Genomic DNA, 15,070 nt, shown 5'->3' with positions numbered 1-15,070 from the left:
GGGGAAGAACGCTTACAACCGGTACCGAGGTCCGGAATGGTAGAGTGATCAACGTCCATGCGGAGCGGCCCGGCATGTATCAGGGACTGGCTTGGTCGTTAATTGCTGTCAGAAACTTGGAGATTCTGAAATATTGGTTTGATCAAGCTACCTACTCCTTATGAAGCCGATTAACGGGATGGATGACCAAGTTCCCGAGAGATACAGCCATGACACTTAGTGGACGTACAGCTTCTCACCGAAGCTCACCGAGCATAAGATACTTCGGTGAAGACAATGATAAGAATGCGATAAGAGTGAGATAAGATAATCAGACAGTCCTCGCTACCGTGCATCATGATCTTGGCACAGTACGGCTGACTCAACTAACCACTTGCGCATCGTCGACGCTCCCCCATTCAGCCAAAGACGCATTATTACAAGACACGACTCGTAGAGGAACTCTAGAGGCATGGTATATGATTGGGATGCCCACGAGAAGCTATGTTTTCAGCTCTACATCAACGAGAAGAGGTCCCTCGAGGACATCATGATGTACCTAAAAATGCATCATGACTTTGCGCCCTGGTCAGTTTGAGTCTCTTTATCCACCTCTGCTCCCCTATGGTCTTCGTGGTTCCTCTCGCCGGTCGGACTGCCCGATCCACATCCGGCAAAGCTTACCCCCGTTCCACAACGGAACCGGGACTGGGGCCGGTGCCGGGGCCGAATCCGGGGTAAAGTAAAGGCTGTCGGACTACACATGTCGCTCGCTCACACACATGGTACAGCAAACGAGCCTTCCAGACCCAGTTCCGCAAGTGGGATTTCCCGTCCAAGCAGAACCCTGCGCACAAGAACGGCCGGCTGGTCGCACGCGTCAAGGAGCTGTGGGAGCGGAACCTGACGCAGGGAGAGATGCTGGCCGTGCTGAGGGAGGATGGGTTCGACATCAAGAAGCGCGAGCTGATTCGCGTGAGGACGAGGAACCGGTGGCTTTTGAAGGCTGCGAATGGGGAGCGGTCTAGGGATGGTTACGGGGATGAGGAGGAGGCGGTGGCGGGCTCTGGTCGGCGGGAAGCATCTGTGGTCACTATCGACGACGGCTTTGGGAGCCGGGGTGGTGAGGGGGTTGTGACGGCTGGTACTCTTACGGATCGGGAGATGCTGGGGTCGTCGCTGCCAGGCGAGGGCGAGGGCGACGAAGACGACGACGCGGTGGGGGGCAAGGAGAGCAACGGCAATAGCAGCAGCAACAACAGGAGGAAGAGGCGGCGGCTGCGAGCCTGGGAGGCCGCGTCATCTCATGATACACAACACTCCATCGCCCCGCGCTTCCCTTCAGAGACCACGCTCGACGACGCAAAAGCCATCCTCGGGTTGGAGACGGACGTATATCGTCAGGTGCGGGTCACGTTTGCGCAGCTCTGCGAGGAAGCCGGCATCGTCAAGAAGACGATCGCCGGGCCGGAGAGGTGGGCGGCCGTCAAAGCCCGGCTTGTGAGGGAGACGCCGCGGCTGAGAGCAGTGATGTGGGACGACGAGGAGTCTGGGGATGCGAACGGCAACAGCAACAGCAACAGCAACAGCAGTAACAACCGCAGCAGTAACAACCACGAGTCCAAGAGATTGGCCCTCGACGTTATATGTACGGACATTACGAAGCGGGCGCGGACGCTGGAGAAGCGGCTCACGCTCGCCGAGGCGAAAAATATCCTGGGCGTCAACCCGGAGGAGGCGAGGGATCTCCGCGCGGCGTTTGAGAGGATATTAAAGCGGGAGGGGCTCGGTTGCAAGTCTGAGGCTGGGCCGGCGCAGTGGGCGGAGCTGAAGGCGGAGTGGGAGGCTGGGTCGGAGCTGGTACGGCGGGTTCTCGCTCCGCCGGGGGACGAAGGAGACGAAGGAGACGGCGGTGCTTCTTCAGTGCATGCTCACGCTCACGCTGAAAAGGTGCGGGCTTTGGATGTTCTTGCGAAGGATGTGATGAAGAGGCTGAGGGATGATGCCTCGAGGCGGGAGCAGCCACAGAAACGAGGAGTCACGCAACAGACGCAACTAGTTCGCGACGACGCGAAACGGCAAGAGGAAGTCCAGGCAATTCAGGTCCGGGCCCAGCCCGCACAGCCAGAAATGGCTGATGCTTTGGAAGACGAGGATGACTTGGGCGGCGGCCAGTACGTCGATGCCAGCCAGGTATCCGTACCGCCGTCTATGGGACTCATGCCCGGCTCGGGGGAAAGCCAGCAGCCGCAGATGCTCATGCCCACCGTGTCGATGCAGGTCCAGGCCGCCGCGGCCGCCGACCCGATGGGCCACTCCGCGGCGAGGATCCTCTCATCGGCGCTCCTCGGGCAGCCGGACATGGGCCTGGAAACCCACCACATGGGCTCGTCTCTCCTCCTAGCAGCCGACGCGCAGGCGGCGTTTGTAGACCAGCAATACGCGCAGCAATACGCCGTAGCTGCTGCCACCGCAGCACAGCAGCAGCAGCAGCAGCAACAACCTGTCTTCCACGCACCGTCGTCACCTCTACCACAGCACCAGCACCCGCAGCCGCAGCCTCCGTCTACCACGAGCATAGCCGTCTACCTACGCCTCCACTCTTCCTCCACCTTCATGGCCACTACGACCATCTGGATCGCGACGCTAAGCTCGCATTCCGTGCAGGAGCTGCGGCACGCGGCGGCGAGTAAGTTCCCGGGGGCGATTTGTCTACGGCTGGAGGGGGTGTTGAAGGATGGCAAGGGCGGGGAGATGCCGTTGGCGATCGAGCAGGACGGGGAGCTTGCTGCGTATTTGGCGCATTTGAGGGGGGCTGCTGGGGGGCTTGGGACGCCGACGTTTAATGTGCAGCTTATCCCTGGATGGAAGACTTAAGGTGCTTCGAGAGACTACCTTATTATAAGGTGAGATTAGATACTTTGGGGGGGCTTTCTACGGACAATGGGGCGCATGTTTGATATAACGAGGTGTATGGATCTATAGGATTGGATTCATGGAGTTCTGTACTTTGAGAGATCTTCCATTCCTTACAGGCAGGCCGGTGACAGTCGTCGAAATGTGGAAATGATGACGAGGAAGTTCACGGCAATTGTATCGGGAGTCTCGGGGCTTATCCGTGCCGACTTAGTATGCTTTCCCAAGTTGGTCTGTAATCAACACGGAATCCCAAGCCATAAACAGTCAGCCATGGCATGTTCTTGTCTGCTGTGCACCCAACATAATGGACCATGGGTGTCTCCGACCTCGCTAGCACGCCATTCCATTAGCCAGAGTTATCCTCGGCCTTGGATAAGCGGACGGAAGGGGGGGGCCAGACGGTGAAGAAGTGGAGTTCCACACCGGCGCGGGCATACCACGGTACTACGGCAGCCCCACCGCACAACCCTTCCCCGCTTCCGGGCCGGCCAATCCTTATCCCCGATAGGCTCGCAGGGTGCACTTTCTGCTCCAGTGCTGCTGAGGTGCCCCAGTTCCATTGCTGCAGGCGGCTTGCATGGATTCCATTTCGCCATCCGAGCTCCAGAAGTGCTAAGACGGATGCAGCTCCACCCAGCTACAAATAATCTTTACCTGCACTACTATTCGCAGTCGTTCGCCCGCGTACGCAGTACAGCTCCTCTAACGAAGCCACCATCCCCTCCTCTCGAATTCTCCCAGAGCTCCGAACCCGGATGGCTCGAAGCCTGTCCCCTCTTCAACTTCTGATCAATTGAAGAAGCTTGTACCGCAATCTGTACCGTATTCCTGACACACCTCGTCCATCAACACCACCGCCGAGTCGAACATAGGCGCAATGGCGCATATCAGAGCTCGAGCTCCCCAGGCAGCTCTGCAAGGCCTCAGGACCGCAAGCCCGGCCCCGCGCCGGCGATGCGTCGCTCTCGCCAATGGTGCTACCGCACGGCACATGTCGAGTGAGCGCGGCACGCCGAGCAACACTGAGGAGAAGCAGAAGGGCCGGACGTTCCAGGGTCAGGTCGTCGGCAGCATCACCCAGCGTCTGGCGCGCGAGAAGGCGGAGCGGGAGAGGTTCGCTGCCGAGCGAGAGAAGACGGGGAATAGCAGGAATCTGGCGTACACTTTCGGTAAGTCCTGATGTTCCGGGGCGGCGAGACGTTGCAACAAGACTTGTCACAGTAGCTAATGCGCCGTTGCGTGCTGGCAGTGCTACTCACCACGATGGGAGTGTCGTACTACCTAGGCACCCTCGTGCCCCCGAGCCCCAGCGAAGAATCGACCCTGCCGCTAGCCAAGACGATCGCGCCGGTCCACAAGCTCAACAAGGAGAACCTCGAGGCCGCCTGGGCCGACTTCGTCGGCATCGTCGGCAAGGAGCACGTCAGCACCACAAAGGTCGACCTCGAACACCACGCCAACTCGGAGTGGTCCTCGCACTCGGCCAAGCCCGACGAGCGGCCGTTCTGCGTCGTCTTCCCCAGCACCACCGAGGAGGTCTCGGAGATCATGAAGATCTGCCACCAGCGGCGCATCCCCGTCGTCGGCTACAGCGGCGGAACCAGCCTCGAGGGACACTTCACGCCCACGCGCGGCGGCATCTCGATCGATTTCGGGCGCATGAACAAGGTCCTGAAGCTGCACCAGGAGGACCTCGACGTCGTGGTGCAGCCCGCCGTCGGGTGGGAGTCGCTCAACGACCAGCTGGCGCAGACGGGCCTGTTCTTCCCGCCGGACCCGGGCCCGGGCGCCATGATTGGCGGCATGATTGGCACCGGATGCAGCGGCACCAACGCCTACCGCTACGGCACCATGCGCGAGTGGGTGCTGAGCCTGACGGTCGTGCTGGCCGACGGCACCATCATCAAGACGCGGCAGCGCCCGCGCAAGAGCTCCGCCGGCTACGACCTCACCAAGCTCTTCATCGGGTCCGAGGGCACCCTGGGCCTCGTGACGGAGGCCACCCTGAAAGTTACGACGAAGCCCGCGTCCACCTCGGTCGCTGTCTCGGCCTTCCCCACGATCCGCGACGCGGCCAACTGCGTCGCCAAGGTCGTCGCCGCCGGCATCCCGGTCGCGGCGGTGGAGATCCTGGACGACCTGCAGATGCAGTGTATCAACAAGGCCGGCATGACGAGCAAGGCGTGGGCCGAGGCGCCGACGCTGTTTTTCAAGTTCGCCGGCACGGAGACGGGCGTCAAGGAGCAGGTGGCGCTGGTGAAGCAGCTCGCGAGCAAGACGGGCAGCAAGACGTTTGATTTCGCTAAGAACGAGGAGGAGCAGCAGGAGCTGTGGAGCGCGAGGAAGGAGGCGCTGTGGAGTACGATGGCGGTCCGGCGCGAAGGGGATCACGTCTGGACTGGGGACGTTGCGGTGCCGACGAGCCGGTTGCCTGACATTATTGAGGAGACCAAGGAGGCCATGGCCAAGAGTGGGCTTTTTGGCACCATTGTTGGGCATGTTGGGGATGGAAACTTCCACAGTGAGTTCCTTTTTTTTTTTTTGGTCATGCGTGGGGGACGCGCATGTTTTGAAGGAGAGAGTGCTAACTTTTGATGTCAGCCATTCTGCTTTATAATGACCAGGAGCGCAAGAGAGCCGAACACCTGGTTCATAACATGGTCAAGAGAGCTGTCGAGATGGAGGGCACCGTCACGGTATGTTGTCGTCAGACCTTTGGCTAGCCCGTTGAAGTATCCGAGACTCGCTAACATGGCTGATAGGGTGAGCACGGCGTCGGACTCGTCAAGAGGGATTACCTCCCGCACGAGCTGGGCGAGTCTACCGTCGATACCATGAGACAGGCGAGTTCCCCCCTTCGGTGCTTATGATTGCCTGGGAACTGAAGTGCTAATACGATGCTTCGTCACAGATCAAGAAGGCTCTTGACCCCCTCTGCCTGCTCAACTGCGATAAGATCGTCAGAGTACAGCCGCCCAAGGCTGGCGAGGTGAGCGAGTGGTAAAAAGCGGCGGCGAGGTCGAGGAACCTATGGGTTCTTGGTTCCGGGCTCTGGTGTAAGATGATTAGGGGAGCGGAGAGGAAGCAGAACCTAGATGGCATTATTAAACTCTTGTATATATACATCTCCCTGATGCGTCCGGTATTCACCTAACTAGCTTGGGTCCGCGCACAATTGACAAGCACTTTTTCCAAGAATTGGAATGGGTATTGTTCGTCCCCAGACTTTTGGTGGGTGGTTTGGCCAAACGATTGTGATCCGTGTTTCGCGGGTGCTGCAAGGCGTATTCACAACAATAGGACGACATGAAAAGAAAGTAACTTCCATATCGCCAAGAAAACCAAAATGATGTTCGCTCAATGCTTTCTGGAGGCATTTATGTCTTGGAGATTGTCAAAAAAGCGAAAAATGAAAGGGACGAGACTCGAACTCGCGCGGGTTGCCCCACCAGGAAACAGATGTTAAGCTGACCTTAACCTGGCGCCATAACCAACTCGGCCACCCTTCCGTGATGATTGATGACGGAAGAGGCTCAAAGCACACTGATATAGGTCAAAGCCAATCTTTTCTTTTTCGACGTCTTCGCCTTCGTCTGGGTCTTTCGTCTTCGTTGATTGTTTCGTGTTCCTCTTTATCTTTCTACCGATTCCTAGCTATTGGAGGGTATAGTTGCTTCCTTTATTTCATTTTACGATGTCTTTCCTGGCGAGCTAAGGGCCGGTGTATGTGTATGCGCATTGCTCGAAATGGTTTCGACTTTGGAAAAGGATTCAAAAGGTGCAAAATATTGAACGCAAACTCCCAGAGTATACAGCGAATGAAACTAGGATGATTTTTAATTCCAGGAGTGATAGTGATTAATTGCCAACATAAGAAAGAGGTGGTATTGACATTTTTTGATTCAACCACTCGGTTATCGCACCTAGGTCGTCCGATTACTCGTTACGATTGCGCGTAGGCTACCAATATGGGAGACGGAAGATAGAAGACATGTATCATAATGTCGACCTCGAAAGTAAAATTTCCTGATGAGGGTATATTGATTTTTTTGTTTGGGGGGGCTAGCTGTTGTTACATGTACACGTCCTTCTTTTCTATTCCTACAAACTCGCCACGACATCATCGCAACGCCCGCACAACGTCTCCTCTTTGGGCGCGACATACCGCCAGCAGCGCGGGCACTTGTGCTCGTTTGGCGGCAACACCGAGACCGTCCCCTTTGCGCCGTTGACCTCGAATACCTCGTCGTACCGCCACTCGGGCTGGTTGGGTATCCCCTTGTTGGTCTCTACCGAGGATACGACAAACATGGCTTCCAGCTCCTCTCCATACTTGGCCAGCACGCCGGCCACGGCTTGGTCCTCGGTCGTGACAACTACAGAAGACTGCAGCGATGACCCGAGGACTTTGGCCGCGCGACCCTTTTCTAGAGCGGCCTTGACGGCGCCCTGGACGGATATCAGAACGGGAACATCCTTGCGGAGGGAAGCCTCCCCGATGGCGGAGGGCGCTCTGCCGTGGACGGGCGCGTCGTAGGGGGTGTACAAGGGGTGGAGGATGCTGCTGTCGGCCTTGATGTACTCGGGACGGTGGTCCCACGCCTCCTCGACCAAGAGCGGCGTCATGGGCGACAGCATGCGGAGGAAGCCGAGGAAGATGGGCTCCAGCACGCCGCCGCCGTCGCCGCAGTAAAGTCGGTCCTTCATCGCCTCGAGGTAGAAGGCGGATAGGTCGTTGGCGACCCAGCGGTTGAGGGCGCTGAACGCTTTGTAGAACTCGTGTGCGGCGAAGGCCTTTTCGACTTCCGCCATGACGTCGCGCAGCTGGATGAGGGCGATGTGATCCAGCGTCGTCGTGGGCGCGGTCCGGGCGGACTCGTGCATCGAACCCGTCAGCATCTTGATGATTGTGCGGTACTTGACCAGCACGGTATGGACGGACTTGAGGACCGCCTGGCCGATGGCTACGTCTTTGGTGTACTCTGAGCTGGCGGCCCAGAGACGGAGGGCATCTGGACCCAGGGCCTCGTAGGTTGGGGCGGCGCCGGCTACCTTGGCCTTGCCTCTGACCTTGATCGGCGGCAGGAGGGTGCCGTCCATGATTTGACCGGGTGAAATGGTGTTTCCGATCGACTTTGACATCTTCTTGCCGGTGTGGTCAAGCGTGAAGCCGTGGGTGATGAGAGTCTTGAAAGGAGACTTGGGCTGCGCTTGGGAGGTTGCGTCGCCCTCGGCCCTTTGGGCAGCGACGTACGAAAGCAAGCTTGACTGGAACCAGCCGCGGTGCTGGTCGGATCCCTCGAGATAGATGTCGGCTTGACCCTTACTCTCTGTCCAACTGCTTCCGCTGTCGAACCAGACATCCATTGTGTCGGTACCACGTCTGTAGCTTCCTTTCAGAGACGGTGCAAACCAGGCGGATTCATCGGCAGCATCAGAGAACCAGGCATCAATACCACGCTTCTGGATGACCGAGATGATGTGGTCGACGGATTCCTCTGTCACTACGGCGTCTCCATTGGCATCATACAAAGCGGGAATAGGAACGCCCCAGGCACGCTGGCGAGAAATGCACCACTCACTACGACCCACAACGAAGCTTTCAAGGCGGTTGCGTCCGGTTGATGGCACAAATTTGACTTCCTTTAGGGCGTTGAGAGCGTCATCTTTGATGCTACCGACATCGGCGAACCATTGGGCCGTCGACCGCATGACCACGGGCTGTTTCGTCCTCCAGTCGTAGGGATACTTATGCTTGTACTTTGCTGCCTGGAGAACATCGTCTTCAATCAGGGCGAGAACGGCCTTGCTACCGCCCTTGAGGATCGAGGAGGCTTCGGTCAGCTTTTCTGGATCGTCTGGGAAAGCGTCACGGGTGAAATTTCCTTCGTCATCGATGGGTGCGAAGGCATCGATGCCCAGTTGCGCGCAAGCCTCGTAGTCCTCGAAACCGTGACCAGGAGCGATGTGAACGAGTCCAGTTCCAGAGTCTGCTGACACAAACTCTGCGTGGATGATTGGTTGAAGTGCAGAGTTGGCCCCTTGCAGCCTGTTCTTATACTGCAAGCCACGCAATTCGGAACCCTTGATAGACGCCACGATGACCTGAGGCTCCTGTTCGGGGAAGAGAGCCTTAACGGCCTCAAGACGGCTGACTGCAGTGAGGTATGCGCTTCCGTTGACGGCGATTATGGCATAGTCCAATTCTTCGTGAATTGCGATGGCTTTGTTCGCCGGGAGTGTCCAGGGGGTTGTCGTCCAGATGATGGCGTAGAGCTGGCCAGTAAAGCCGTCCAAGGAGGGGCCGCCAATGACTGGGTATCGAACGTAAGCCGCCGTTGAAACATGGTTCTCGTTGTACTCCAGCTCGGCCTCCGCCAGCGCGGTTCTTGAGGATGGCGACCAGTATACGGGCTTGCTTTTGCGGTAGATGAGGCCTCGCCGTACCATCTGCTTGAACAAGCGCAACTGCCTGACCTCGAAATCGGGGTCCATTGTCGTCCATCGCGCGTCCCAGTCGGCCATGACGCCGTACGAGCGGAAGCCCTCCATCTGCTCCAGAACTGTGGTGGAAGCGAGCTGTCTCGCAGCCTTGCGGATCTCTACCGGAGTCATGCCCTTGCCGCCTGACGTGCCAACGGCCTTCATTTCGATAGGGAGGCCATGGCAATCCCAGCCGGGCCTGTAGCGTATGCGATATCCTACAAGACTGGCATTAGGCGACGACGAAGACAGCGACTCCGGGGTACTATCGGACCTTGCTGGACCTTGACTCTGTTGACCATATCCTTAAGAATCTTGTTCAAGGCGTGACCGGCGTGAAGGCCTCCATTTGCGTACGGGGGGCCATCGTGCAGAGTGAACTCGGGCCTAGAGTCATTGGATGACTGCCACTTGTAGAAGTCGTCGGCGGATCGGCGGAGGTACTCGGGACGGAACTGCGAGAGCGGGCGCGGTCTAAGACGGCCCGGGCCACGGGTCAGCTGAGGACGGAGCCGAGGGGGAGCGGCGGTGGTTGCACCAGAAGACCAGAAAGCTTACGGAAAGGTAGATTTAGGTAGCCTCAGTGTCGATGCCCATGACTTCGACATGATCGCTTTGTCAGCATCACTACGAAGGAGAGGAACAGAGAGTCGAACTGCGGTGCGGTCTTTGAGGTTCGGCCATTGGATGAGAAAGTCGAAAGCCGGAGCTTCTGGACGCGGCACCGGAGCTGGACGACGCGATTCCGAGAAATTTTAAGTGGGTCCTTGTTAATTGCCTGAGGTCACTGGCGGCAGGCGCATCCAGTGTCGTGCTGCGTGCTGCGTGCAGTCGCCGCCCCGCGGGAGCAACTGCACGGGGCACTGCTGCTGCAGGACAGGGAGAATGCTACTGGTAGTACTTGCAGCGCGCGGCTTCTCAAGTATACGTCCCTTACCCATCCGCAAAAGCACACGCTTTAAACTAGGAAAGGTACTTATGTGCAGGTGGGGCAGCTCTCATCCGACGTCACGACGTGCAGTCAGGGCAACCTTCACTCATCTACAGTCATTTCACCTTCGACATCAACTTCATCATAACCTTTCTTCTGAAAGCTCCTCAGATCACTTACTACCTCGAGTTCCCTTCGGTTTCCGCGCACCACTCGACCACGTCGTATTGAGCATAGACCTCTCCAGAAAGCCATCTCTCCACGTCTGAGCAAAATACCACCTCGAATCCAAGCTTGAGTTCATGCTGCACGAGCCTCACTGCAACTGCGTCTCATAGGAAACAGCAACGATGGCGCCTCTACGCCGATATTTGAGGATCACAAAGTACTCCGTTCTCGAGTGTCGCATCTATCTCGACAATCCGGCATTGGCACAAAGCTGGCTTCTCAATCCTCGGAACCCCATCTTACCCAAGGTCATCGAGAGCGTCCGTCCATTGGTGTTACCAAAACTACGTGAAGAGAAGGAGAGAGAAAGGGCAAAGAAGAAGAGTTCTAAAAAGAAGACTATCAAGGATGTTGTTGTCCAAGGTTGGTCGTCCTGTTTCGAAGCCTCACTCACTGTCACCATCCCGCTCAACCCAACCCAACCCTCGCCGTCGTAATCAGCCCGGTCCAGACCATTTCTCGAACCGAATAAAGTTGGCTGATCATGACATCTGCCAGATGAGTTTGAGGTCTCCATGTTTTTGACCGAGACAAGTACGCGCCATTCGCTGCTCACTAAGCACAAGCACTTCCGCGACAAAGCGCCCGGGAAGTTGCAGTCAAACTCCAACAAACTGATAAACGAAACGAATGACGTACCTATTGATCTAGACATAGAGTCCGAGGCAGTCGCTGGTACGGTGCCTATTCGGCAGGAAAGTGAATCCGAGGACGACACTGCCGGCCTTTCCCGCATCCCCGCTGTCGATGAAACAAGCCGGCCTCGGCGATCAAAAAGACAGCGCGGAGAACCTCGCGATGATCAAGATGCCGACTACGCGACGACCTCGGACAATGATGCTGGCGCCGAGGCTTCGGCGATTGAGATAGACTCCGACGACGATGCTCCCCGGCCGTCCAAGCGTGTCAAGAAGCAAGAGACTGGGTCCGACCTAGAGGAAGACGGCGACGACAAGAAGAAGATGGCAATGGATGTCTCCTATGAAGGTTTCGCGATCTACGGTCGTGTGCTTTGCCTCGTTGTCAAGAAGCGCCAAGGTCTAAGATTAGCATCGTCGACTGCAGCTGGGGGTGCCAAGCAGCCTGCAGGTCAAGCCAGCATGGAGAACTGGATCAGCTCTACCCAGATGCCCAACCCTGGTGCCGAGGAGGACGCACCATGAAGACTAGCCGCTAGGCAAGAATACCTTGGCCCTACAAAACTGAGTAGATCAAAGTGACTTCACATCGTGGGGGGAGCTCACTCAGCTCACCGGCATGAATAACCGATGACACAATGGCAGCTCACTTCGGACCAACTTTTGAAAATTTGACACCTCTGTCACTGTCATTTGTTGGCATGCTTCGTAAAGTTTGGCCACCTTCGACCGATAATCACGCTATTATCCACCCGTCGTTTCGTGTGTCTAGACTAGCCAAGTCTCTTTGCAATAGATGCGCAACGTTAATGGGACACTCTCACCGCAAACTCATCGAGATCTGGGGTACGAAGCAAGAATACGCGGCTGTTTCGAGAAAGCCCCGCTGGGTGCCCATTACGAAAGCGACAATGGTTCAAGAAAGATTCACACTACACGTGTTGCTGGGATATTGTGCAGGCCAAGCCTTGACGCAAGCTGGGGAAAGGCAAGGTCATCCCGAGCTCCGCCTTCGGACCGGCGGAAAGTCCGCCAAACGGGCCTTGTAGGGATATGTCGGGCTCCTACACCGGACTATAGCACGCTTATAAACGCCGTCTTATTCACCGGGACAGTCCCGGATTGCCATAGCTCCAATACGGCATGGTGCCGAAGTGGCGATCCAGATGAGCCATGGGCAACAGTTGCTGTAAGCGTGCACGGTTGACGATGCTTACTTACACAGTAGGCCAGAGACAAGTGAAACGAGCTCGAAGGAAACCAAGTTGGTTGGCACGTTGGCATACGCCAGCCCAGCTGTTCGGCTTCGGGCAACAGAGAGCATACGACGTTACGATTCAGTCCCAATGTCACGCCAAGGCCGCACTAGCTTTGCAAAGTTCCCGACCTGCTGGAATCATGAACTTCTCCTGCCGTTTACGCAGATTTCGTATTCTGCCTTTACCGCCCCTCTTCTTATCTGTCGCGGATTCCTCTTGGCGCCGTATATGCCTCTACAACTCCGACGATCGTAACAATCGTAACGAAATCGACCACGAGGTCCTCCTAGGCGGAAGGAAACCCTAGTCTAGGCTTCGAGTTTGAGGAGGCTGTATGAAGCGGTGGACGCGGAAACGAAGCTGACTTATCGGCCGAGGCAGCCGTTCCCCGAGGAGATCAAAGGCACCGTAGCTTCCAAGCGCATGACACATGACTTTAAGCGCAGGCGACTGTGACATTCAACTCTCTCCTGGAAAGGCAGACAGGGCAAATTTCCAATCAGGAAACGCCAGCAAGGATGCTACTTGCTATTGCTTCCTAGATGCGCAACATCGATGCCAAACTCGTCAAACACGCGATGGAAGGCTGATCTTACATTCGTACCAAAATACATAGCTCGAGAAGATACATCTCGACCAAGTACCGAAAGACATCTGCCTGTGAAGCTTCAAATCCCCACCCTTGACGCTGCTTACGGTCGTAGGATAGGTACTCGGTCGAATTGCTGCTGCACACCATCATTTTCAGAGACCAAGTGGCTAAGAGTCACGATAATGACAGCCTAACCTAGTTAATTCGCCTGATCACAAATCAGTGTCGGCTTACTGACAGGCAGAGTCACGCTAGCTTCCCGTCTAACCCGCCCAGCACGGACTCGTGGTCGGACGATTTGACGAGAGACTCTGACGACATGATTGGAGATGTCGGACGGCGGAGTGGCTGCAGAGCTGTCTCTGATCCTTGCCGCTGTACAGCCGGATCGCCAACTCTTAGTAGAACGGAAGTGGCTTATACGGCAGCTCTCTCATGGACAAACATCATGGATAATGATACGCCTTGCAGCTTTCAACCTCGCTGCGCTGCACAGCATATGCGGCAACGATAAGAAGAGGGCATCTTTGCTACTTACCCCGCCTAAGCTGACGGTTTAGAATTGATTGCATTTGAATGGTGTCAGCGAGGCACAGCGAATCCTCACCGTCAAAAATGCAACCCCCCAGCCTTGAGTACACATGACCACGCACTGCCATGGGTCGACGGTAGAATGAGGGTGTGGACGATCGTTGGAGCGGTGATGGCACAACACCCGGTCTTTCGGGCCATGGGCGTAGCAGAAAACGAAGCCGAGGAAACAGTGAACTTGCGATTTAGCCTCCTCCCAAAGCGTCAACCTGCATCACCTACTGGCCGATCAACCGTTTCTCTCCCCACCAAGCCGGTTGATGTTCACTACCCGTACGGATAGGGCAGCAGAGAGTAGCGTATCCGTACAGACCCAACGTCGATGGCCCTTGTCGAGAGACCGGACGAAACTGTCCACAGAGTCCGTAAAGCGTCTGCCTTCTCTACCGTTTGAGCGGGACGTGCGGGCATTTTGACGCAAACCGAGTTCTGGGTTTGCGCGTCTCAGAGGCACCCTTGACGCAAGGGTATCATCACCCGGAGTTAGGGAACGGCAACCTTTTCGACGTTTTGCCCTCCTAAATGAAGCGAGAGCCGGTCATACAAACCTCTTTCTCCCCGGGTTACCTCTTTTTGACATGCTCGGCCGACGGATTTTCTGGGCAGCGGGGGGTTCGCGGCGGGTCGCGGAGGTGGGTCACCATGACGGCGACTACGGCGGCATCGTATGGGGTAGGGGAAAAGGCAAACCTGAGCTGAGTCCTCCGTCACCTCGTCACGGAGAATGAACCTTGGGACCTCCGTTTGTTAAAGACCTCTTCTGGTAAGTATGGCACGTTGTCCGTGACTTGTAAGTGCCCCGCGACGTTGTCCCTTGCTGCGGGCGACGATAAATTGGAATAGCTTCAAGGGGCCGTGTGAGATGTCTCGGGAAGCGAGAGACCAAGGCGAATAGTACAGTAATACAACTGAGGCCTTCTCAGAATCCGTCGCCAATTTTCCCCTTGTACCTGCAGTAGCGGTCGTTGATCTTTTTGGGACGGGAAGCTGTTCTATTGGAACTACTACGAAGCAACAGCACCAACAGCAAGACCGGCGGAGTTCAGCTGACCAGCGATGGGCTGTCTCGAGCCAACATCAATCAGGCTTCGACTGTGCGTTCTTGGCTCGCGAACTATCTGTAATTCGCACCCCGTCTCTGCTGAAAGCCTGATGAGCAAGAAGCTTGCAGCAGCCAGGCCAGGTGTGACCAACTGAGCTGCCGCCGTCGCACCGCCCATCACACCTGAGCTTGGGGGAGGTCCGGGCGTACGCAGTACACATCAGCAGCAGCGCTCGCTCGCTCGCTCGAAGAGATCCCTGTTCGAAGGTGTCCAAGGTGTGGTGTGATCGTCAGGGGTGGGTTGTTGCCCGTCGGCCGGCCCCTTGCCAAACACCACGTGGGAAATACGGTGAACTGAGCCAACAGAGCGGACGCCTCTGTGCTTCCCGAGCTCTTTCGGGGGCCACT

General features: G+C 56.7%; 4 protein-coding genes across 4 annotated transcripts; 3 read left to right on the top strand and 1 right to left on the bottom strand.

Annotated features, from left to right (window-relative positions):
• Nucleotides 1-451: 451 nt before the first annotated feature.
• On the top strand, nucleotides 452-2,856 carry CCOS01_06622 (uncharacterized protein; the record flags this gene model as incomplete). The annotated part of the gene is made up of 2 exons (XM_060454790.1): nucleotides 452-567; nucleotides 771-2,856. 2 exons carry the CDS (start codon nucleotides 452-454, stop codon nucleotides 2,854-2,856), a joined length of 2,202 nt encoding a protein of 733 aa, XP_060314490.1.
• A 919-nt stretch (nucleotides 2,857-3,775) lies between these two features.
• CCOS01_06621 (glycolate oxidase) lies at nucleotides 3,776-5,902 on the top strand (the record flags this gene model as incomplete). The annotated part of the gene is made up of 5 exons (XM_060454789.1): nucleotides 3,776-4,067; nucleotides 4,148-5,419; nucleotides 5,500-5,594; nucleotides 5,661-5,723; nucleotides 5,810-5,902. 5 exons carry the CDS (start codon nucleotides 3,776-3,778, stop codon nucleotides 5,900-5,902), a joined length of 1,815 nt encoding a protein of 604 aa, XP_060314489.1.
• A 1,097-nt stretch (nucleotides 5,903-6,999) lies between these two features.
• CCOS01_06620 (isoleucyl-tRNA synthetase) lies at nucleotides 7,000-9,989 on the bottom strand (the record flags this gene model as incomplete). Its single annotated transcript, XM_060454788.1, has 3 exons — nucleotides 7,000-9,599; nucleotides 9,656-9,855; nucleotides 9,940-9,989. 3 exons carry the CDS (start codon nucleotides 9,987-9,989, stop codon nucleotides 7,000-7,002), a joined length of 2,850 nt encoding a protein of 949 aa, XP_060314488.1.
• A 673-nt stretch (nucleotides 9,990-10,662) lies between these two features.
• Nucleotides 10,663-11,703, top strand: CCOS01_06619 (uncharacterized protein; the record flags this gene model as incomplete). The annotated part of the gene is made up of 2 exons (XM_060454787.1): nucleotides 10,663-10,903; nucleotides 11,039-11,703. 2 exons carry the CDS (start codon nucleotides 10,663-10,665, stop codon nucleotides 11,701-11,703), a joined length of 906 nt encoding a protein of 301 aa, XP_060314487.1.
• Nucleotides 11,704-15,070: the final 3,367 nt, after the last annotated feature.

Source organism: Colletotrichum costaricense, assembly GCF_030867565.1.
Source record: "Colletotrichum costaricense strain IMI 309622 chromosome Unknown Scaffold_6.1, whole genome shotgun sequence".
Taxonomy (NCBI): domain Eukaryota; kingdom Fungi; phylum Ascomycota; class Sordariomycetes; order Glomerellales; family Glomerellaceae; genus Colletotrichum; species Colletotrichum costaricense.
Note: the sequence above shows the minus strand (reverse complement) of the source record. Positions and strands in the feature narration are given on the sequence as shown.